At 41.1% G+C, this 25,424-nt stretch overlaps 1 protein-coding gene across 1 annotated transcript in view; it reads right to left on the bottom strand.

The window, feature by feature from the left end:
* TTLL5 (tubulin tyrosine ligase like 5) overlaps positions 1 to 25,424 on the bottom strand; it is a 127,042-nt gene that overhangs the window by 31,510 nt on the left and 70,108 nt on the right. The window contains exon 30 of the mRNA XM_066551927.1: positions 22,040 to 22,194. Within this exon, the coding sequence (XP_066408024.1) occupies positions 22,040 to 22,194 (155 nt within the window). The remainder of the gene's footprint in view (positions 1 to 22,039; positions 22,195 to 25,424) is intronic.

Below are 25,424 nucleotides of genomic sequence, written 5' to 3'. Positions count from 1 at the left end.
AGAGACCTGGCCAGGATTCAGGCCTTCACTATGCACAGGAAATCTCAGCCTTTGGCATTATGGCCCATCCTTTGTAAGCAAGATTCTGTCCTTCCAGCAGCTCTTCAGGCTACTCAGTGTTATTGGCAAGAAACCCACAGTATTCCTTTCTTTCAACTGTAGTTTTCATAAAGGCTGGGCCAGAATTCTCTCTTCCAAATTACTGACAGCATAAAACCCCTCTGCTGCAGTTTTTTGTACCACAAAAGATACAGGTTTGCTTGTGAGACCATTTTCAACAAATCACCATGTGATTATGATTGGGATCCAGTCCAAAAGTGCGAGAACACCATACATTCATCTCCAGGTTTTCTGGTTCCAAACTCCCTTTCTACTCTAGTTCCCTTTTCCAATCCATTGGCCCTTTTTCTGATGTAAGCAGCCTTTATGTAATCAACTATTTACACCTGTACTAGAATCTAATGTTAGTGTACTAAAATACTAACAAAAGGTTAATGCATTTTTTCACTGATTTCAGAAAAAGAAGAACTCTATGAAATCCAGTCTCCATACAGAAGGGATGTGAGTATCAGCTCTTACAAGAGAGGACAGAGCTGGCTTCTGTTTCCATTTCAAAAGAATTTGAAGGCAATTCCAAGGACTGAAGTTGTAGACAAGATCAGACCCTAGAACACCAGTCTCTGAGGATCTTATAGTTACAAAGAACTATAGGACAAACAGCAAGTCTGTACTAAAAGAATGACACATCAGGCTTACATTTATATTTCAGCTGAAGCTTTCTTCCAATGGCACAGTTGGGCACTTGCTTGATACCAATTCCTGTGTGGCAGGCAACAATACCAATTCATGAAGTACACTGGTGTTCTCCATATATCACTCACTAAGCAGGCACTTTTGAAATACTTTGAAATACTTGAAAAGTGTCTACATCCTATTGAAAGGCAGTGCAAACTGGCTTAAATTATTGTGTAAATGAAACTTCAGCATTCATGAAGAATATTCCTCTGTTTAAGCCTGCTTAGTTTGGGAGAACTGATAAGATCACAGCAGAAATCAGTATGTCTGGAGGTCTAGCAAATTGAGAAAAATACTACTTTCCTACTAAACAAGGAAACAAGCTGACAATGAAATTACTTTGCATCCTTTCCTGTAAAGACTGGAGCTATGGAGGAACAAGAGCCAGCGCTGGCAATAAGGGAACACAGTGCATTTATAAATCAGTGCTCCCACCTTGCCATAGAATGCAAGACAACCTTGGGCAGCAGTTTCCTTCCCACAGGGCATTCAGATGGTATGACAAGTCTATGAAGTTTTCAGTACAAATCCTTGGTGAGCACCAGCTGCTAGAAAGTAGTTGGCATAGTAACTAATGATTTTGTCTAGTGCAGCAGCTCCCAGCATCCTGCTGACTTATGTTCAGGCACTCAGAAAAACACAGAACATTTTCTTTGGCACACTATGTGCTTCTTCCATTCCTAACAATAGGTCCTAGATTGGGGCTGGCTACAGAGCAATGATAAACAGAGTGGGATGAAGCCCAGGACGCTGGGGTCCTGGCTGGGATGCAGGAGTTTTGGGCCTCTCACTTGCCTCAAGGCCTTTCTTTGTCTTTCTTCCTTTTTCCTTCCCCTCAGCTTCAAAAGCAATAAATTAAAAACTGTAAAACAGAGCACCAAGTCTTTGAGAATGGTTTGCTCCTGGCCTCTGCTGTTATCAGGAGTGTCTATGAAAGAGTGACTTTGGTGCAGTTTAGTCAGCATAGTCTACATTTTAGCAAGGACTGGAGCTCTGTTTGCTGGAACATGCAAGCCTGTAAAAACCTCCTGCTTTTTAACATAGCATGAGATGTCTTACAAAGGTAAAGAAAAACAGTTTCACAAAACACCAGGGGTGAACAAAGCATTTTGAATATTTCTGTAAGAGCTAAGCCTGGGATTTTGGAGATCTGAGGCACTGTGGGCTGTACAGAACTCCCCATGGTACAGGTACTTGGAGACAGGGAAGGGGCAGGAAGCAGTTGGCCTGTATAAAATGAGGATGCCATCACCTGACCTGCAATCTACTTTTGTACTCATCAAAAGAAGTTAAGGAAAAGCTTCTAAAGTTAATGAGAGGCTTGTTAAGGTTGCATTGGCACAAGAAACCTGCAGAACTCCATTTTGGGTTCAAATCCAGTTCAAAATGAAACGCACAGTCTCCCATGGTAGACCTGGTGCAGAGATGCAGGGGAGTTTCTGTCACAGACCATCAATCAAACTTACCTCTATTATTGACAAGGCATCATGAAATAGTTTCAGCCTTAGTTCTTCTCCCCCTTTTCCAAATAACTCAAGCTACTTTTACTTACAGAAGGGGCTCTTACCATCAGTGTATTTGTGTCATGAGAAAACAGAAGATGTATAACATTCACATGCAAAACCTTAGGACTGAGTTGGTTTAGGCAAAAAACATGAAAAGTTTTGTGCATTTAACTGCAATTTCCAAATCCATTCACAGGTTAACTCTAAGAGCTACCAGAGACACGGTTCAAGCATTCCAGAACATTTTAATATGCATAATATCTAGCAAATGCCAAGAGTCCCCCTCTGCTATTCTCACACTTCCCCCTTTCAGCTGAGAGAACTGATATTGTTGTAAGAATTTTACTCAGAAACAAATATGTGAGTAAAGGCATCCAGCTTATCTCCTTGTGATGCAGGATCAAAACGTTTCAGTGGCTGTAGGAGTCCATGTGTCACACTCAGCTGCACAACTCCACAAGCAGGTACGTATCAGCGTCAAGAATTTCCCCCAACATTCCCAATTAAACTTGCATTTTCACTGTTTTAGTATATGACGTTCCTCTTATTTCAGGACTAAGCCTTCACTACTAGAACTACGCATGCCTCTTTTGAGCTCAGCCAGCCTTGGCACACTTAGCTCTCTTCTTTTTCCTCAACTCAGTCCCTTCTGGCCTTGATTGCACATTGTTTTTCCGTGAACTTTTTCCACTTTATTATTCCAGATGTGCATGCACAATAGCTATATATGGAAAGCCCACTGCCTTCTTGCTCTTGGCTTTTTTCTACAACTACTATCAAAGTCCACAGGCTTCCTTTTTTTCTGGTATATGTTGCTGGATAATTTACTTCCTGCTCCCTGGCTTCTGAAAATTATTCTTGCTGTTTCCTTGTCATTGATAAACCTGGGTTTTGGAACATCAGTATTTTCTTATAATAAAGGCAATGGAGATTGGGAATTAAATGCCTTTTACATCCTAGGTCTCCATATACAGGAAAGATCATGAGTGTTAAGTGTCTAACCTGCTATGTTAGAAATGAGGCACATCAAAACAGCCTTCTGATAGTCTAGGAGGGAAAGGCCAGAAGGAGATTATGGAGCACTGGATAACCTCTTCAGGAAAGGCCTAACCTATCTCAGCTACTCCTGGATTTAGCTGGCATTATCAGTCAGAAGCCCTAAACATGCTAGTGTCAGCAAATTAAATCTAATCTTTACCCTTTAGTGGAGACAATTTTTGTTGGGACCCTAGTAGCATCCCTTTGTGCCTGTTACAAAATACTGTCAGTCTCTCTGGTCTGGGGAATACTTGGCAGGTAAACAAACAACACTTTTGTTTTTCTTCCTCTTTACACACGGCAGCTCTGAAATTCACTAGCAGAAAGGCTGAATCAAGAAAGGCTGAATCAGCTGACTAGAAAGTTCAGTGTCTTCATCCCATTGTGGCTCATCAGGTCACTGGAAAGGTAAGGAAGGTAACTGAGCATATCTCCTCCAAGTGAGACTAACAAAATCACAAGCCTTTCCACCCTCAATAAGTGCAAACACAGGGTTGAGCTTTACTGAGTGGAAGGCTCTTCTGGCTTCATGTTTCTTGCACACATTTCAACACCTACAAACACAGAGCCTGCAAAAATATTTTAACAGCAAGGCATATATACAGTAAGTCTAAAATAGAAACCTGGTATCATTTTGCTATCATAAGGGAGTTTTGGGGGGATTACCTGCTTAACTCTGACATGCAATGGCCTGAAGTGTGTTGCGTGGTCCCACACACCCTACTCCCAGTTTTAAAGTATTAATTAATTAAGGAAGTTCAGACAGAGCAGGGTGGACCCAATTAATTTACCTCACTGTACTGTCAGGATCTGTTTTTATTAAGGTAAGTAATTCAGACTAAAAACACGTGTTAAGTGCCATCTTGAATTTGATCACTTATTCTAATCCAGGCAGAGTTTCCTGGTGTGAATATACACACTTCACAGAATCCAAAGTACCAGAAAATTAGATGCAGTATTGCACAACTTAGAGGTGGGAAAGGTACTCCTCACTGAGGAGGTTCCACTGCAAAAGCCTAGCATGAATCAAGTGGATCAACTTGATGAAGATGAGTTGTAACGACATTCTTCTACTTTCTCTCTTTCACTGTAGACAAGTTTATTGAAAACCAAACTGAAAAAGACTTACAGACTCTATTTTTTTCTAGACAGAAAGCCTTTTTTAGTGCTTTATGCAAGCAGATTTTGCATTTTATGGGTGGATAGCAGAAGTAGCACACAAGGATGAAAACAATAAATGGGCACTGTTATCTGTCTAGAATATGCTTTTGACTGAATTAAAGTCACTAATCTCTCCTGAAAACCCATACTCCTTACCTCTCTCTAGAGAGGCAGGGGTTAAGTCAGGACCACTAAATTAGCCCTGCACCCCGTAATGCCTTTGAAAAGCCGCTCACAGAGTTTACAGGGAAAGAGTGAGACTTGCTGCTGTCCCAGCCAACATTTGGTTCCTATTACAGCAAATAAATCTCCCCCTCCTCCTTTTCTTTTCTTACCCCCTTTTTATATTAAAAGTCCATCAAACACATTTTTTTCCCTTTCATATTTTCCATTAAGCTTCCTCCTGTGTAAGCTTTCCTGGAGTGTGGTGCTCTTTGCTATATGTGCTCAAGCAGCAGCTGCAAGATCCCAATGAGTAAGAAAAGGGGGAATGAAGAAAGCAGCTCAGGCTCCTCTTTAAATCCCAAGAGGCAAGTGAAAAGTTACAATTGGGCTAAACTGGTGAAATCTAGAGCACTTGAGAAGAATAAACAAACAAACAAAAAACAGGCTGTTGAGTTTTTCAGGGTTAGGATTCATGAGATGGGGGAAGAGTACTCAAAGCCCTGCCCCTGCCCAGAGCTAAATGCCCCAGCCACATCAGTATCCCAAAAGACATAGCACAGGATGGTGTCACACTAGAGGGCCTTAAGGATTCCTAAGGGTTGTGCTGTCCAGATATCAATCCACTTGAGGCCCAAACAAATTTTTAGTGCCATGTGACCAAGCAGTAGAGACATCTCATGCACTTTACTTTGGCTATTTTGTTGTCTAAATATTAAAGACCTAGTATACTGAAACCTCGAGAGAGCACATCAAGCCCCTAGATTTCACAACATTTGCACTGGAATTAAAGTGGATGTCAACTAACTTGGCTTGACATCCAGTACAACTTCCACCTTGTTATGTGGTAGATGAAAGCTCTTATGAGAGTCTCTTAGAGAAGATTTGATAAATCTGGCAGCTTAGATGGTCTATGGGGACATGGCAGTTGAAGCATACAGTTGCCTGGCATCATGACTGTATATTTCAAGAATTATAGCCAGATAAAAAAACTTCACAAAAGAAGCAATACTTTACATTTATAATCTACATACACCTAAAGGGAAGGCTAGAATCTGTTCTGCACTTACTGAGCAAACATCTACAAATTCATCCTTATCAGGGATTGTGCAAAGTGTCACCTGGAAGCCAGCTGGCTACAGTTATCTTAATATAAATGTTCCAGGTAAAAGAGGTAGAGAAACAGCATGGCACCAGTAAGATGCATCTGCTGTGCTACCATTCAGTAACACAACTGAAGCTGTATAATATCTAGCTGCTGAAATAAAGTAAAAGAAGACAAAAGATACAAAATGAGAACTGAAGGTCACTTATCTGGGTCCTTGCTGTGAGGCTGGGGGCTTGTGGTTAAGTCTCTTGTTTCTGAATAATTCCCCAAGCACTGATACAAGGGCAAAGTAAAGGTTCTAAAGAGACTTCTACCCTTAAACAACTGAATTTTATCAACCTACATCCAATGTAATAAAACTGAGTTAGTTTGCCAATAAAAAGATAGATTGCACAGTCCCCTAAGCTTGACAATATTCACATGCTGGCCAAAGTGGTGCCTCTAGCATTCTTATCTGCCCAGTGTTAGAAACTCAATTCCATATGTATACATAGTTTCTGCTTTCCTTATCCCTCAAGGGGGTTTCTAAGGTAATAAGGTATAACACAAAATAGACTGTGTCTGAGAGTGATTCCACCTGTTACACTGAATTTTTTTCCTCCTCAGGCTCCTTTTGCAGTTCATTTATGCTGGAGCTTAGGGAGAATTCTTCTACTTCCACCTCCTGTACAAAGATTGACTCACCTGCCCTGGCTCCCTGAACATTTAACAATGGACTGGAGGAGGAAGTGACTATATCTGACAGCACACACTTCCTAAAGTCTGTTACAAAGTTAGGTAAAATATAATCAGGGGATGTTGGTGGAATATGCTCAGATACACAGAGAATCTAGCATGGGTTGTTATCTATTGACGAAGCTGGCTCAGTGACTGTATATGCTGCATAGGCAAGATCATCCTATCCCACATATTGCAGGAAACTAAAAAATATAAGAAAAAAAGGCTACTTATAGAGACACCACAGATGGATACTATCATGATATAGACATTCAGCCATCCTAAGAGCAGCACAGCACACTGACACCAAAGCAACACCAGAGGTGTGATGCTAGTTGTTTCACAGCTTTTTTTTTTTTTAATCACTGCAAGCCTCGTTGATGGCCACAAAGTATTGTAAAAAGTAAGTGCTATTTTTCCCTCACTCCACCCAACGTCCTTAGAGGAAATGGAAGATACTTTATAAAAGTGTTTATTATTTCAACCAAGATAGCACAAATTCCTAGCAATAATTTTCTCAGGCCAAAAGTGACAGCAGTTTTCCAGGTCTGTAGTGCTCCTTCTGAGAAGCCTCAAGAGACACCCTACTTGAAGGAAACTACTTTTCAGAAAAGAGCAAATATGTTGAGTTTTGTTGATAGCTAAAATGCAGCCTAAGAAAAAAATTCAGAATGGAATGGTAGGTTCCATTTTGATTTAGGTGTTATGGATTTTTAATATTGGGAAGAGAAAAAATTTAGAAATTCTATAGCCAGCACTAGAACAAAGACAAAAAACTAATAGTGACATTTCCTTCCCAAAAACTTCTGTACATCTGTCCCCCTTATTGCCTGGGTGATGACACATCAGAATTGTATTATAAAGAACTGCAAGAAAAGACTAGAAAGGCTTGTATTTATTTATACAGCCTTACCTGGAAAAACGAGTACTGCAGAGCAAGAATCTCCACATGTTTTTGGACTCTGTCCTCCAGAGATAAATACCACAGAAGTGTATTGCCTTGCCAAAAGAGACCATTCCAGTTTACCACAATTTTGGCCTCTCTGTTTTAAACTACAGAGAATACAGTCCCCCTTCCACTCTCACAATTGGAATCTATCAGCCTCTTCACCTGACAACAGAGCTCGGCCTCCAGTGTTTCCAGTAAACCAATATTTCAACAAGCAAAATCAGAGCGGAGTCCACATTACCACAAAGAAGTTCAATATTAATAGAATAAATTGAGTTACAGCATCTTATTTCTGACAGTGAAGAGTTAAGTGAGTAAAAGGGAAATTCCCAGCGAACTGCCTTCAGCAGATACAGTGGAGTGTTGTCTGTTCTTGCTTTAACTGTAGTGGCTTGTTTCAGCCACTACAGTGCTCTGTCTCCCTCAATCCTTATGGGAAAGATGATCCAGTCCCTCTAGTCTAAGCAAGGAATTCTGGTGCACCACACATGTAAATCTCCCCCTATTTTATGCGGCCGTTACAGAACAAAAGACTAAAATTACTACCATTATTTCAGAAGCAGACATAAAATAGAAGAGGTGAGGAAGAAGCAATTAGAAAGGCAGAGAAAGCTGAAGTGAAATAAATTTCTTACTCTAACAGACCCAATTAAGTCCAAGGTACTCCCTGGCATGAGACACAAGGTACTAGAACTTGAAGCGTAAAATATAACAAAGCAACACTCTTGGTAATGCCCACACTCTTGGTTTATTTTATTTTCTTCTCTCCATTCTGGCAGTGTAAAGAAGAATACCATGCCTGAAGGCTGGGGCACAAGTGCTGCACAGGGCTGAGGCACTATATCTAGCAGCTGCTAAAACAGAACATCAAAGTCTCAGCTCCCTTTGAAAACCCATCAGGCAAGAACCACTCCTCCCATTCAGCTTCTTTAGGAGCTGGTACATGTAACCACTTCAGCGTGTTTGGCAATTCTACAACCACTTCCAAAACAGGTGGTGCAGTGGAAAATCATGGGAGAGCCCCAAATCATTCAGTTATCTCCTTTGCCCCAGCAGGCAGCAACACACATGCTGACCAAGAAGAAGGCCAGCTGACAGAAAACAATTAAGCATTGAGAACAGGAGATTTGTAATTAAATCTCTGAAACTACAGAAAAGGCTCAGGCTTATCTTGGTAAACTGGGTCAACAAAATCTTTCTCCAGGAAACTGATACATCTGATGACAGACAAAGTCTGTCATTAGAGGAAGATGAGTAAAAGGATGTTAAGATAATTATATTGTAAAGTACCAAGAGATGAGACAGCACATTTTAAAATGTAGTTCCCAGACTTGTCCAGTATTCATTGAAAGATCCCTCTCTGTCAGATCCTGTCTGCAGAAGACATTCACACTGCACAAAACTTACCTGATCACCCACTGCCTAAAGCATTTTTCATGAGATTTCTGTCTCTACCTACAACTGTAAGATAGGAGGTAGAGACTGTAAGCACTAGTTTTGTTACAACACTTAGCTTAAAAGCTTTTTTCCTATCTCCATTTGACCAGGCACCTGTGTTTGTGATGTTTTCTCCTCCAGCATGGACAGAGAAGTCTATGATGCAGTTGAGCCAGTTCTGCTGGTCACCCCAACTGCATACTACACCCATCTTTTCCACCTGGGGATTGAGAATAGGCATCTAGGAATGGCGCTGTTTCCTTAGAGATGCAATTTTGCTGGATTCATTAACGACAGATTTTGGGTAAGCCTTTCAATTGATAGGTCTTTTTGGACTCTATATGGGGTTTGAATATTTCTACTGACTCTGAAAACCAAAAGCCAAGAGTAGGTATCTTCAGAAGAAGTGCAATAGCTTTCATTTTTGGAATTTGTGGTTAAACATGAAAAAAGTTACACAATCCTATATTCCATTCCAACCCAATCCCTTTTTCTAGAGCCAAAATGAAATTGTTTCCTACAAGTACAGAGAAAATGGTATAATTAGTCAGAAGCTCCCAAACCCAAGAACACAGATGGGAAACATGGAATCTCCACCCCAGGAATTCCACCAAGTGATTGAATGTAATTCTGAGCATGAACACAAAGATGCAGACGCTAATCCCTTAAAAGGGCAGGCTAAAATACCCCTGCCACTCATGGAACAATGTCCTTTCAAAACTTCCCTCCTATCAAAGACAGGACACATCAAGCAAGGAAAATAACAGTGTCCATTAAGAAATCTCCATTACATATTGCTTCTTTATCCTCAATGCCTTAATTGAGGTTTCAGCAAATGTTCTAAATAGAGCAGACTCAAAGGCCATAACTGGCACATTTCAGAGAAAATTCATCTGCAGTACAGGCAGATAGGAGTCCAAACAAGGCCTCCAGAAGGCTTGAGGTGAACACAGAAACACTTGCAACGAGGTTAACTTTCATGTTGAGAGTGTTTAAGGCTCTAGAGACCAGTTGGAATATAAGACCATAAGCAAGCCCTCACATAAAGGTAAGAGTGTTAGAAAAAACCTGAAAGTAAATGACAGGAGTAGTCAGTACCTGGTTTTGCTACCGAACAATATACACCATAAACACCAGAGTGAAATTTGGACAAACAATACACAAACAACTATGCCTTGTGTAGCAACAAGCTAACAATTCACAATTCATAGTGTTACATGATACCAGGAGTTTAGGTAATTTCAGAGAGGAACATGCAAACAGCAAAACTCCCAGCACCACAGCTCTTTTCCCTGTCATAGAAATGGTCTCATTAATGTCTACACTCATATTCAGGATTTGCAATTCTTTAGAGAACACAGAATGTTAACCTTTCTTTTTTTTCTATTTAGAAAATATCAGTAGAGAAAACCTCTGCACTACATGAACCATAGTCTGTGCCCTACACCACAAAACAACCTAGGAATTGATGTATATATTTTGTTCTCTTTATAGTGGAGGATACTTTCTTAATGTGAATTTAAATCATTCACATTATTATCAGCAGCAGCAAAGTGGGATTTCAGAAACAAATGAAAACACCACTCTGACCTTTGAAAAAAGCAAAATGAGTTATGCAAACAAGAAAACAGAACAGAAAAACAAAATATTTAAATGACTAAAGATGGACTGGATCCAAGTTTCTTTAAATATACCAGAATAATCCAACTATTAAAACTGGGTCTTCAAAATCATTTTAGTTAATACTTTTAAATGTATTATATGTGCTTACTTGTAGAAACTGAAATAAAAAATTAAGGTATTTGTGAACTTCAATAAGAGAGAAGTTATTATTCCCATTGACTTTTTGGCAAAAGTAATTCTGCATTAAAACACAGCTCCTCCTTGAGGTTTTTCAGATTTGAAGAAAGAGAAGCAAATTGTCAATATGCAAAATCAATCTCTATGAAAGACAAATTGGCAACCTTTGCTGGAATTGCTCCTAAGGGATAAGTCTAAACTTCCTTGAACTTCTGGTAAGGAATTGTGAAAACAGAAGGCTAGGGGGATCACTGATAGTAGAAATCCAAATCTCACCCTCCTGGAGAATATCCTGGAGATATTATACACACTTCCTTACTAGAAAGAAATGTGTTCATCAAAAGACTGAATCTTAAGAACAGCAAAGTCGATGAAGAATCACTTTTGGGGCTGAGTTTTTGTGCTTGTGCTTAAATCTCTCACATATACTGCTTGATTTACTGATTTCTTCACAAAAGATGAGATTCTGTTCTCTTTGCCATGTCGACTGCCTGAATCAGAAAGCCTTTAATTGTTGCTCAAATTATGATCCATCCAAAGATATTTACAGAGAAGCCAGAATCTTTAGCATTATGAGACTGTGAAAGAATCACACCCAAGTGCCTAGTGGAGCTGAGATCAGAAATTTATTGAACAGAACATTCTTTCTAACAAGTTATTTCACACTGTTTCTAACACCACAGCTTGAAAAGTTGTAGGAAACTGTAATGGGAAGCATAAGTCACTTCACTAAGGAGTACATTGTCTTTAATAGTAGTGAAAAATTCTCATTTGAAATTCAGAATTTGACTGTGAAAAGTTTTGCTGAACTACCAGTACCAAGAAATGGTAATGCCTAAACTTACTCAATCTCAAGTCTCTGCATCTTCAACTTATCAAAATGCTAAATGAAGATAAGTTGACACCTCTTTACCCACCAGCATCTTTATCTCAATATCAAAAAAGAAACAGATGGTCCAGACTTGAGATTTCCTCCTCCTTTTTAGATAGTCTACCAAGCATGAAAAATTTCTCAGCTGAATTTTGAGAAAACTCAAATTTTCAGTACTGAAGACATTCATGGCCCAACTTGGCTACATTATTCACAGGGAAGATTCTTTTTTTTTTTTTTCCCCCAGCAGAAAGCAAATAAAGAAATCTTTATGCATACAAAAGGTTTGCACCAAGAAAGTCACAGCCCTTTTGCTTTAAATGAATCTTGCCCAGGCAAAGTATCCCTGACAGACAGCTGCCAATAGCAGCACTGCCAGATCTTCCTTGACTAACTTTTCAGTTAAGTCCCATGTGCCAGAGAGCAGAAAGATAGAAAGGGGAGTGGAAGACATGTACTGAGCCAGACACAATCTGAAATTCAAGCAAAGAAGCCAAGCAACACAGAATCATAGAACAGCCTGAGTTGGAAGGAACCCACAAGGATCATTGACATCCAACTCCTGGCTGTGCACAGGACACCCCAAGCGTAACACTGTGTGCCCAAGAGGATTGTTCAAACACTCTGGCAGGCTCCCCACTTCCCTGGGGAGCCTGTTCACATGCCCAACCATCCAGCAGAGCTCTCTTAGTTTTAAATTCCTTTCACTAAAGGTTCTTGCCTAAGTGCCAGTTTTAAATAGATTTGAATCAGCCAGGCTGGCCTGGCATCTCCCCACCTGGTTTGCTGTGAACAGTTCTTGGATAAGAAATATTCATAAAAATGCCATGTGTGCAATAGGAGGGTGTCTGGAAACTGGTAACTTTTAGCACTACCTAGCTTTTTTAGCTCACTCACCTCTGCCTTTTCTTTTTTAAAGAAAATATCTTTCAACTCCTGTTAAGAATGAAATCCTAGAAATAACTGCTTGTAATAAAGGATTCTTGACATTTCCATTCTGACACTGCACAGTCCAGCCCTAACAGAGCATTTAGAAATTCTTGTAATTGGCACTGGTTCTGCACAATCCAGTAATAAGTTTTTTTGAGTGAGCTTTCTTGCTCATTACCAACCAAAGTTCTCCTATCCAGAGCATTTTGGTCAAGCTTCTCAATGGCTGATCGTATCCAGGCAGATACTAAAAAAGTACCTGTAACCAAAAATGTTACTCATTATTATAAACCACACTAATCCCTACACAAAGTTGGTGCTCCACAGTGGAGTTCTGGTTGCTGCATCTTCTTCAGATTGTAAAACACACTTACCCCAGGCCTACTGAACAGGATCACCAAGCAAAGCTGTCACCACATACATAGGGGAACTGAAATAATCCTGACTTTTACATTTCTCCCTTCCCCATTTTCAAAAGACATTCTTGTTAAATACTGGATCTCTGCATGGTTCACAAACAGCTGCTGCTTGATACCTGCAGCTCAGAGAAACCCTAGAGAATAACAGGCTGACTTAGAGTCAACAGTGTGCAATTTGCAACCTCTGGTGTCAGCCACAAAACTTTACCAGTCACAAAGCTAGGGAAAATTAGGTGAAAGCAGAATCTTCACAGGAAAGGCCAACTAACACTTTCAGGGACAGGAAAGGGGTTTCTTCATGCTTTTGCAGGGATTTCCCATTTATATCACAGTACAAAACACCAAAAAGAAGAATGTTCATCTGTTGAGGAGGCCAAGCTAAAGCATGACCTTGGGTCTGGATAGAAAATATGAATGTGCATTGCTGGTGGAAAGCTCACTATATAATGGAAGATAGCTCCAAAACAAAGCCTAGTAGGAAGGAAAACCCTTTGGCCCCTTTTGCTATCTCCTGCTCTGGCATTTGTACTTGGCCACTGAAACCCTTAACTGAGCTTGATTCCAGGCTCTTTGGCTGCTGACTTGGTAGGGTTGTCCAGGGACTGGCCCACAGGAGGGCTGCCTAATGGAAGTCTTTCTACATGGAACTCAGATCACACCCAACTCCCAGCACTGGACAGGCCTACTGAGATAGCCATATAACCCCAATTCAATTTCTCTTCCTCAGCTATGCAATACCAATGTCTTCAATACAGCTGTTCAAGACCTTTGCTGTCACAAGTAACCAAACTTCCCTTCTCACACTACCCACTACACTTCCATTTACTTGAAGTGAAAAGGTACAGGGAGACTTGGAAATCTCCAAAATATTCACAATGAGTTCAACTTCAGGGCAGTCCTGGACAGAGTGAGGCAAATGAAGGAAAAGTCACTAACCCTATCTTGTCTTTCATAAGCCTGGCTTACAAAGGGGATTTCTATTTCTACAAAGCAGCATTCTGTATGTCTGATAGGGAGGATACAGAACATGCAGCCCCAAGATTTCAGAGTGCCTCACTGTAACACACAGGAATAGCACAGTTCAAAGATGGGCCCACTCAATCCCTCTGTTCTTAGTCCAGATGGACCTGCCCTAAGATCAATGCCAGAAAGGACATTCTTCTGGGAAACTTCCCAATGCCCTTTTCAGCTGCATAACTGTGAACCAATTCCAACAGCTATGGCATGGTAGCACAGCCTTCATTTATACTTCACTACGTGCAAAGCAAATCAATGGATAAAATTTGAGATCCTTGTGTCAGGAAGAGTCACAGATGGATAAAAATATTGTTAAAAGAATTAGGAAAGGGGGAAAAACCAGACATTCGTGGGATTCCCTGACAGCTCTGTGCAGAAGGAAGGGCTGGGCTGGAAAAAACAGGGCCTCAGGTTCCTGCCAAGCTGTCTGAGGCCAGTCCTTTCCAAATAGCTCAAAGAAACAGCCAAGGCTCCCTTGTAACCCTTTCAGAACTCCTTCAGAGAGGAGGGCTGCTGGAGGCAGAGCCACTCCTACAGAGCATCAGAATATAGGGTCCCCTCATTCCCACAAGAATGTAAGGAGCAGAGTAGATCTCCCCCATGAGAACTACAGGCACATTAACCCTCTGAAAACCACTCCAGAAAACAACTATTTTAATGGTGAGTGGGAGTTAAATAAATGAAGAGGAAAGGAAGATGTGCGGGTCACTTTGCAACATGAAGTATCTAGAACTGATACGGTGTATTTCAAAGACCTCTGAGATCAGGGAAAACTGGGGGAACATTTTGAGTCTAGGGCAAAACACAAGAAGATTGCAGCTTGTTCCATATTGAATTAGGTGTTCAACAGAACAGAAAAGATCCAGCAACTTCCACCACAGCCAACAAAATCCACCAGTGCAGGAAAAGAAGAGTTGCCTAGGAATGGGGAAAGAAAAAAAATCTCTGGAAAAAATTAACTACTTATACATGTTGTTCAGTTCAACATTTACTGTAAGAATCAAAGAGAAACAACTGCATGTTAATAAAAAAATTCAGTGTTTAGCATGGTCAGAAACCAACAAGATATTCCTATATCTAATGAGATAGAAATTAAAGATACACTAGTGTTATTTACATAAAACCAATGTTTTACCCCTTCTTGAGGTACTGTTTTCATCTCTTGTCATCTCTGTAAAGATAGCCAGACAATTATTAGACGGCCAGGACAATTTCCATTTAGAATTTGAAAAGAACGGAACTGTTTAGTTTAGGAGAGACAAACAAGAAGGGAGATGATAAAAAGACAGAGAATAAATAGGACAGAAAATAAAACAAGCATTTCTGTTTGCCTTCATGTGATCTTGTTACAGGTACACAGACTTTTGGCAAAATTTGGGAAAAAATTAAAAAAGGAAACTTTTGCATAATATGCACCATCCATGGAACTCATTGCTACAACTCAATGGGACTACATTTTCTGCAGAAGGTAAAATATTATTAATGACAATATCCACACTAGACTATGCAGAAAAAGTATTGCAAGAAGTACATGCCAGCTGCTAACAGTTAGAGGGCGAAATCTATCTTCCCTTCAGAAAGGGAATTTCCCTGCTGCCCATCAGAACATTTTCTGTACTGATGATGTTGGAGATAGTTGCTCTGAAGCAGAGGATAGGAGTACTGAAGAGATTAGCAGCCCAGTCTAGGATAGCAAATCCTGTGTTTACATCAGGGTAAGGTCAGTTTGTGGAGGCAGCTGAAAAGGAAACCCAAAATCATTATGTAGTATTGGTTTGGGAGAAGGTAAGAGATCCCTGTCACTCCCCTCCACCTATCAACATGGGCTGCTTGCTCTCCACAGTGTGCTGTAGGGAATAGCAGGAAAGATCCTCTTATCTCCTCTAGAAGTCACACAGTCGAAAAGAAGCTTGCTCCCCCTCAAATTCTGAGTTATTTGCAGAAAATGTAATTGTCCAAGGCCAGCAGACAAAGGCAATGCAGTGGCTGAGCCCCCTGTGCTCAGGGGAGGCAGCAGGCTGCAGCTCCAGCAGCGCTTCTCAGAAGCAGCTGAGCAGAGAGAGAGGCTGCACTTGCACGGCTTCACCAGTGCCCTGCTCTGCCCCGCTGTGAGGCCTCAGATTTTGCCTCCAGCTCCCAGCGCTGGCTCCTACGGTCTCCCTGCACGCAGCACAAACCTCCTCTGCCTCTGGAAAGGGTCCTGTGATTAATCTCACTTATTACCTCGGCAAAGGAACAGCGCGGCGGCCGCCAGCCAAGTCCGACTCAACGGTGTCTGGGGAGCTGAGCTGCGGGGCCAGGCCTCAGACTGTCTGGGCCAGTCACGAGCTCTGCGCCTTTCCTCTCTGCAGCCTCCACACACACAGAGCCAAGGCCTAGCTGTGGGAAGCTGGGATCCTTGAGGACACTGCCAATCCATGGTGCTGAGGCCCAGAGCAATTTCCAATCAGGATGGAGAGCAATTGGCCCAGACAATTTTCCTTAGTGTGACCAATATATATATAGAAGAAAAAAATACAAGGTGAGCCATGTATTTCTGAAGTTTAAGTCAGACAACTCATTTCCACACTCAACAAGTTGTCACTGGTGACCCTGGGAGACATGCACAGGGAGAAAAAAAACCAAAAAAAAACAACTAAAGGTAAGAGGTTGTTAAGGCAGGAAATACAGGCACAAATATGCATGGATGCACAGGGAAAAGAACATGCCCAAACTGGAAACAGACTTGTAACAGAATGTACAGCTACCCAGGTAGTAGTTCTATTTTTCACCTGCCCTCCTCAAACCTCCTCTGAGCAGGAAGTAAATAAATAAACCCCAAATTCAGGGCTCTCAGAAATGCTGCCTCTCTCATGGCCCACAGGTAGAATCAGCATGACAGAGCCACTGAGGCAATGCAGAGATTACAGAAAAATCACTGAACCCACCCTGAATTACTTCTCTACCTCAAATAAAGAAATCAAATTAATTCAGGCATTAAGGTAAAGGGAAAAGAGAACAAGCACTGTGGGGAACAAGGAACAGACTTGTGGCTATGCTAGCAGAGGGCTGGAGTCAGGGCTGTTGGGCTGCTGCTGCTCTGGCACTTGTGTAGTGCTTAGCCAGGGAGGTGTTAAGGTCACTGCAGTTTGCTCAGACTGAACTGTGGACCTACTGTGTAACCCTCAGTGCTTGCTGCTTTATCCCTTCATTTCCTCCACAGGCAGCAGCATAGCAGAGCCTCCAAATCACCTTACACCTAGATGCTGTGCAAACAAATAGGCCCTGAACACTTGGCAAATGCAGCACTGGAGAGCAGTCAGGTAGTCTCCACTTTGCAAAAAACTGCAGGGAGCATGAAAAAACAATTTGGAAGAGAATAAAGTTACCATCAAGCCAGAACTACAAGGCAACACATATGTTACATAGAGAAGATATTCATTCTTATAAAAACTTGGTGCTAGCTACAAACATCCCAGGAAATTCTCTTGTCCTTACTTCTAGCTGCAAGCCCATACATAGTTAACTCTTTCCCACAGCCTCAACTGCAACACCCATGCTGCTTCTGCCATGCTAAGCCCACCCTAGTCTAGCTCAAGAATCTCGCAAAAAGCAAGACTGTCCCATCAAGTGCTCAACCCTTCTATCCTCGTAAGAATCACCCTGCACATCTTTTGTCTATTTCAGTCTCCCTTTTCTCATTGCTCTTCAGAGCCTGTCTAGTCAGGATCCAAGCACAATTTTTTATTTCACATTCCACAGCTCCAAAATTGAAAATAAAAACTAAGGAAATAACAAAGCCACTTTTACCTTCCCTGCATGTCTAACACAGCCAGCTGCCCCTCTGACACAAAGGACTGAGACCAGTGAACCACAATTAGCTGCTGATTGCTGTCTGGGGTCTTTCTGACAAAACTCAAAGATGCAGTGAAACTACAGAAGCCAAATATACCAGCTCAGAGAAAACCTTCCAAAGAGATCTGGGATTCCTCCTCATAAGTCCAAAGGATATATACTGGGTGTGATCAGAGCATCTCAAACCTAGAACACATAGTACAAGTACCCCTAGCAGTAAAAGAAACTGGCATGAAGCAACAGCAGGCACTAGGTGGGGAATCAGAATATAAAGTACCCACTACCCAGCCAGGGCTAAGGAAGGCCAGCAATTGAAAGGAGGGTCCTGATTTGGGAGACTGTTTTTGTGAACTGGAATGTGCAAGTGAGCAGAGTGTACAATCATTTTGCTGTAGAATTTTTGGGATGTAAATTGATACATATTTTCTATTAGAGCAGGCACAGGAAGCTTTTTAAGTAGTACTGGATTTCCTGCACCTACATTGTTGATCTGGACATGAGCAGTAAATATATGCAAATGCAACCCAGAAGCATCTGAGATGATAAAAGTCTAGGCAGCTTTTTCTGGTTTTCCACCTAGTCTATACTTCTAGGAAGGAAAAATAAAAACAAAAATAGCCAAAGCAGAGATTGTTTGGGAACCTGGACATACAGCAGGTACATGAACACAGCCTGTGAGGCCCTGAGAGCCGCTGCTATTACTACCACTGAGAGTGATACCAAAGTAAATGATACTTAAAACCCCCTTAGATCAGAAAATCGAAAAAGCATGTGTTTATATAAATTTAAACCAGATTAGACAAGTCTACCAACAAAACATTTCTTGATGAACCTGAGCACCTTGGCAGAAATTATGAGCTAAAAAGTATTTCAGACATGTCAAGCAAGGAAAAGAGGAGAATCCCTTTTCTCTGACTGCAATAGCCCTTCACAGGCTCTCTAACATAAATTCAACTGCCATTCTACCCTCTGACAGATGACAAGGAAGCTTGCCTGCCTGCCCTAACCAAATTAGATAAGTCTGTCAGAAAATCCAAGGAAAAAAATATGCTGAGCAGTTTGGAAGTGTCAAGTCAGTCTTCAGGTTTGGGATAGATGTTATGAATGAGCAGGAAGCTAATAAAACAGATCTGAGAACACACTGACCATTTTCACTGCTGAATTCTTGCCAATTTACTGCCCCTATGAGATGAACATGACCAAGGATGGCTGCTGCTGAATACAAGGTGCCCACTGAAAACACAGAAATCTGTACCAGCTAGAAAGAAATCTTTCTTGCTAGTTTTGGTCCAGGTCTTAAAGATTTTGTGACCTGCAGAGCCCAAGTAATTCTTGGTGACAAAATCCATTGTCTTTTTCAAATACAAGTGGAAAGCAGCTGCAAATTCCAATGCCAGAAACCTCCACTAACCTCCATCTACTGTCCTCACAAGTAGGGATTACACAGCTATTTGCTAACAGATACTTCAAAGCCAGTTTATGTTCTGAATCAACAAGTTTCATGCTGTTAAACACCTGATTTTTTACCTTTACTATGAAACCAAGAATGCTTTCAGAAGAATGCTTTTTCAAGAGCAGCTCTAGATCTGGCATAATTTCATTGATATACAGAGGGCAACAAGGAAGGTCTGCAGCAAATGTGGCAGAGGCTGACAGTCACATCACGGTAGTCAGAAGTAAGGCCACATACAATTGGGAGCATTTCACCTCTTGTGCAGCCCAGCAGGTGTCTTTGTCAGAGGTGCAGCAACAGGCTAGGCCATCATTTGAGTGGAAACAGTGCCAATTGCTTATGGAAAGTGGCAAAAAATCCCACAGCTTTGCGAGCATCTTCTAACCAACTTCAGCAGCACAGAGCCATACAAAAACTGAGTGAGCCGTACAAAAACTGCACTTCAGAGACAGATGCTTGACCTGGAGCTAAGTGCAAGCCAGATAAGAGACCCATTCACAGAACAATTCCATCCTTGCTGAATTCTGCAACCCATAGACAAGAATCTCAATCTCAAAACAGGAAGCTTTTCTTCAGTCATGCAGTGCTGAGCACAGGCTGACACCCATAGATGACCCTCTATGAATTGCTTGCTCCTATGTAACAAATCAAGCAGCAAAAAAGGCATTTACAATACAAGATAGCCATCCCCATATACCATGGCCTTGATATTCCTTTTGGAATTCTCTCATTAAACAGAAATTCACAGACCAAGTAATCCAGCACTGCCTCAAGAAATTTTTTTCCATTTCCAGATTTACACAAAACTCTTAACTCCCAGTATTTTGGCCATTCAATAAAAGCAGCCATGAAGATAATTCAATAGAGAGTCTTAAGGCATCTTTCTGACTCTTGTTCTGAGGATAGAAAACAGAGCAACTGAAGTAATGAAAGACTAAATGACTCATAAAAGGTTTGAAGATGGAATCTTCTATCAGCTGTGACTGGCAAACTCTGAAGTATTTTCAGATTGCTGTACAAAATAAAACACAAACTCTAACTAAAGGCACAATTAAACTATGCACACAATGCTAGATGAGGCACCGCCCTGGATGTCATTCAGAGTGCAGTTCTGGGCATTAGTGGTGGGGTTTGCAGCTCTGTCTGTGAGCCCATGCAAAGGTGCAAACAGCTGAAAAGGGAATGAAAGCTCTAGGACAGCCTGCATGCTGCTGTCTTCCAAGGCACGTAGGAGGGGAAGGCAATTTACACCTGTTGGATAGGTTCTGTATTTGGACTAGGTAATAGCTTGCCTGGATGGGGTCCAAGAGAAGAATCACCACCACTTCTCTCAATAACTTTAAACCCCTGAGGCAAGCATTGTGCTGGAACAGAAACAGGCCAGGAATTCATTTCTCACATTCCTCTTCTTGAGGCAGGATGAAAAGTAGTGACTGATGAAATAAGAACAATTTTACTTGAGCTTTCCAAATCCCATTACAATCTTTCTATTGAAGGACCCATTTGGGAAAGGATCACCACTCAGATCACATGCCTTCTGCACTGTGTTTCTCCCTCTCTCACTTCTCTCCATCTTGCAGTAGCATTCAGGCACCACTGATAAAAATCAGTATTTTCATGTACATAATGCTTTCCAGACCTAAATTCATGTCTTGGAGAAGCTCTGCTTTATTATCCAGTTTTAGAAGACAAAAATGAACCTAGGCAAAGGACTCAATATTATTTACTGGAATGGCAAAGGAAGAACTCAAATCTCCAGCAGTCCTGAGCCTGTATTCCTGCCTGGCTACTGCAGCAAGTTTGCCTTGTTCCTAGCTTCCAAGATTCAGACTCCTGCAAGTAAATCTTGCTGCTCTTTGAATCACAGGAAAAATAGTTTTACCATAGAATCAGTTCTCTGCCCTGATTCCCAGGAGTTTATAAGCCATAACTATAAATTCCAGTGCCCAAAATTAATATAAGGTATAAAGAAGAGATCTGAAAAAGAAACTCTGATAAACACTGTTCTATCTTTGAACAATCTACACTTGATATTCAAGGAAAAAGCATGAAGATGCCTTAAGGTCTAAGTTTGCATTCTGCATATATGTCTCAATACCAGCAAATCTAAACTTACAGGGATGGGAAATAATCAAGGAAAAACAGACATTTCCTTCAAATCCACCATGCTCATTTATGCCCTTAGTTCACCATGAACCTGACAGTTCTGGGAACACAGCTATTTTCACAGGGCTAGTTTTTAGACCTGAGAGGAACCATTACCAAGCCCTAAGAAAGAGAATTGTTTAATGCTGGAAAGGATCCTCCCTTTAAGATCCTCAAGTCCAGCTGTTAACCTTAACTCTACCAAGTCCACCATTAAAACATGTCCCTAAGTACCACATCCACACATGTATTAAAAACCCTCAGGTGACTCCACCGCCTCCCTAGGTGGCCTGTTCCAATACTTTATAATAATTTTGGTGAATAAATTTTTCCTAATATCTAATCTAAACTTCCTCAAGATGGAACTTGAGGTCATTTCCTCATGTCCTATAGTTTGTTATTTAGGAGAAGAGAACAACAGGCACCTTGCTACAACTTCCTTGGAAGGAGTTGTACAGAGCAATATTGTGCCCCCCACTCCCCAAGACTCCTTTTCTCTAGGATAAACAACCTCTCCTAAGCAGCTCCCTTAGCTGCTGCACATCAGACTTGGGCTCCCAACCCTTCACCAGCTCCATTGCCCTTCTGTGGACACACCCCTGCATCTGAGCAAGAAGCCAAACACAAATTACAAATGACCAATGAGTGCAGTGCATTGCATTCTTCTCCGAAAAGCTAGAGCAGCAATTTTAACTTACCTGACTGCTGAAGAGACAGATCTTTTGTCATCTCTATGAGTGTCTGACTGAACAGGCCACAGTGACCCTCTTTTTTTGAGTGGTGACCAGTAGCTCTGTGGGGCAGCTGCATTCCCTTTGCTTATAGCTCCACTTGCCAAGTCCAGGTTTGTTAACTAAGGAGGCAAAAAAAAAAAAAAAGAAACAAAACAAAAACAAACCCAAACTATCAGAGACAATTAAAAGCTAAGAAAAGGGAAAAAGGCATCACTAAGTAAATGGGATAGAGTATGTACTACGAGAAGTGAAATTGCTAGAATATGGAAATACTCAAATGCAAAAGCACTGTGCTAGTTGCATAAAGCAGTGAGCAATGACACCAACATCCACCGTGCCTGATATGAATTCAGGGGCCAGCATGAAAATTACAGCCCTTCCAGCCACAGAACAGAGGAGGAAAAGGACAAAGATGGGGCAAAAATCCCAAAGTAAGAAAGTTCCTGCCATGTGAAAAACCAACTCCACATGCATTGATCAAAAGCTAGAAGCTTATATTACACTGAGCAAGGAACCAGAGTACCTCTCCAGTCATGGTGAGCTGTGTCAGTAAGCCAACCATACACACCTGTCATGTCTCTACCCCTCTTCATACAAACATACAGGCATAACCCAAAGCATAAGTACCTTGGATATAAAATTCAAACCAAAACTCAACCAAACATTAAAGAAACTGCTCACACAACCACCTACAAATACCATGTTCACACAAGTAAATGCACAAAAATAATGTTAGGTGTATATTTGCAATATCAAGCTCTAAAACCTGTAAGTTTTTAAGCATATAACATGTATTCCATTGTTTCTTTCTACAAGCACTCCTCCTGTGCTGCTTATACTCTTGAAAGATCAAACTCTGCATGTAGACACTATCTGTTGATGTACTGAAGAAATACATAATGCAATGGATCTACTATAGCAGCATAACAGTTTACATTTCAAAAAAAAAAGTAACAAAACAATAGAAAAGTTGGAAAACCAGCTTTGCAAAGGCCTCCTAGTCAGGCTCTGACATGCAACTACTTCAAATTACATGATCATATGCTATTTTTTAGGAACAACAGAAACATCAGGGCCTGCACAATGCCTAGGATCATAGTCAGGGGAACCTGTACTGGCCGCCCTCACTTCTGTAGCAATTGGAAGGCATGTGTCCAATGAAACATGGGACACAAAGAAGAGTCTTACAACTAGCCCTGCATCTGCTCCAGATATCAAAGGGGATGCTTATTAAGACACTTCAAGTGTGACTTAAGTATAGTTTAACAATGTTCTCCTAACAGAATTGGTGTGCAATTACTCAAACAAGTACATACCACCTTCACTGCAATACAATATACTCATACTTAAAATGGGCTTGTTCAGCACTACAGACAGTCCTCTCACTGAACTCTGGACCATAAATATTGCCATGGACTACACAGTAGGTAGTCCCTCCATGTGTTTTAGTAGTACAAGGCACCTAAGCATGTTGTAGGTTCAGAACTCCTGCTTCAAGTTCTGGACAGGATTAAATTCTAGTGGCTATACCCTAGGATTCTGCCCACTTCTCCAAAAGCAGCCACTTTTACCTCATCCCTTCTCAGGTTTATCTTTCCCATCCTTGCTCCTCACCTGTGTGTCATTTTTCTCACACAGCAGTCTCAGCTTCTACATTTCAGATGTCATTCTCCTTTGTTTTCCTCAGTACAGTTTCATTCCTACAGACCTCCAGCACTAGCTTCCTCACTACATCTGGAACCTGACCCACATTATTTCAGGTCTGGAACTTTCCACAGGAGTGGAAATCCACTTGATCTGTCTTTCCACACTTCCATTCTTGGTTTCTCACACATCCTCTATGCTAGTAGTTCTGGTTTTATTCCCCTCCCCAGTCCACTCCTTTTGCCAACCTCTTTGTTCATCCAGTCCTTGAATGTGGGCTGCTCACTGGGCCACATTTACCACACTACCACTCCATCCATTTCTGTTCTTCTGTCTGAATGGCTCTCAGTGTCCTCTCCTAAATTATGTCCAGATACAAATTTCACAGCCTCCATATCCTAGCTGTTCTCCATACCTGGCAGAACTCCTACTAATTCTGCAGTCAAGTCAGACCTGTCTGCATAACCTGGTCCCAGTCCAGCATGGACCAGGTTACTGAAAACACAGGAGAACAGAAGCTTGAGCCAAAGTACATTTTAGAGGTGCAAATACAGAGAAATTCAATTCAGCATCTTCAGTGTGGAGGGAACCTTCAGGAAGCTGAGAAGGTCTAGCAGGTCTTGCTGAGTACATTACACCTGAAGATTTTTCAATAGTTACTCTGCAATCAAGCTTCAACAAAATTCTGAATTCCAAATTGCTATTTCAAAGCATGGGAGATGAAGAGATTTGAAAGAAAAGTTCCACAGATATTAAAATGCACAAAATATTTGTTTAATCTAGCCTTGGTTTTGGCTAGAATACCTCACCTTGCCTGAAGTGTTCTGAAAATTGAACAATAAGCACAGAAAAAATTAATTCAAATAAGTAAAGTTCCAGAACACCATAAGCAATTTAAGACAAGATCTTCCAGTGGGGCATTATCAGGCAAGCTTAGCAATGGGTAGTGTTATCCACCTTATACAAAAAACAATATTAGGTGACATTTTGGTGCCCCTACCTCACCCTTTAACATTGCTGTGTTCCGTAGAATTTAATTAAAATTTAAAGCATCTTCATTGCAGTAACAGAAAGCTTCAAATTAGATTTAGTTCTGATTGTGCCAGGCGCTATACAAATACCTAACAATGACAGCTGCTGGTCACAAAGAATTTATTGTTTGAAAAGAAGGAAGAATGGTAAATGATGCAAACACAGAAGGCAACATGGTAAATAAAACAGGTTATATACAATTCGTAGCTTGTCAGCAACAGCGATCACAACATTGCTAACACATCCAATGTGTGAAATGAAAATGACTTCATCCAATTTTCTCTCCTCATTATCTTGATGCCAAGAACCACTTAGTCTGATGAATTACGACCTCAATCCTACTCTATTACTGTGACATGCTTTCCTCTTTAATTATCATTGTATCAATGTATCATCGCTTATTTAAAAGCTGTCTTTTTAAGCAGATGAGCAAATAGCTTAGCATGGATAATAGTGACATTTCACACATTCCAGACAGACAGGTGTTTAAACTACAGAAGGATTAAAAACAGGCAAGGGATTCAGAAAGAGAGAGAGAACACCAGCAAGAATACAAGGTTTATCTGCAGCCAGCCCACCCAGACAGGTGTTACTGCTTGTTACTATGCCATGCTTTGAGACATCTCAGCTGCTATAATTAGCTGGCCAGGATGTTTGGGAGGATTACTGAGGC

The sequence above is a fragment of the Molothrus aeneus genome, chromosome 6 (assembly GCF_037042795.1).
Source record: "Molothrus aeneus isolate 106 chromosome 6, BPBGC_Maene_1.0, whole genome shotgun sequence".
Lineage (NCBI taxonomy): Eukaryota > Metazoa > Chordata > Aves > Passeriformes > Icteridae > Molothrus > Molothrus aeneus.
Note: the sequence above shows the minus strand (reverse complement) of the source record. Positions and strands in the feature narration are given on the sequence as shown.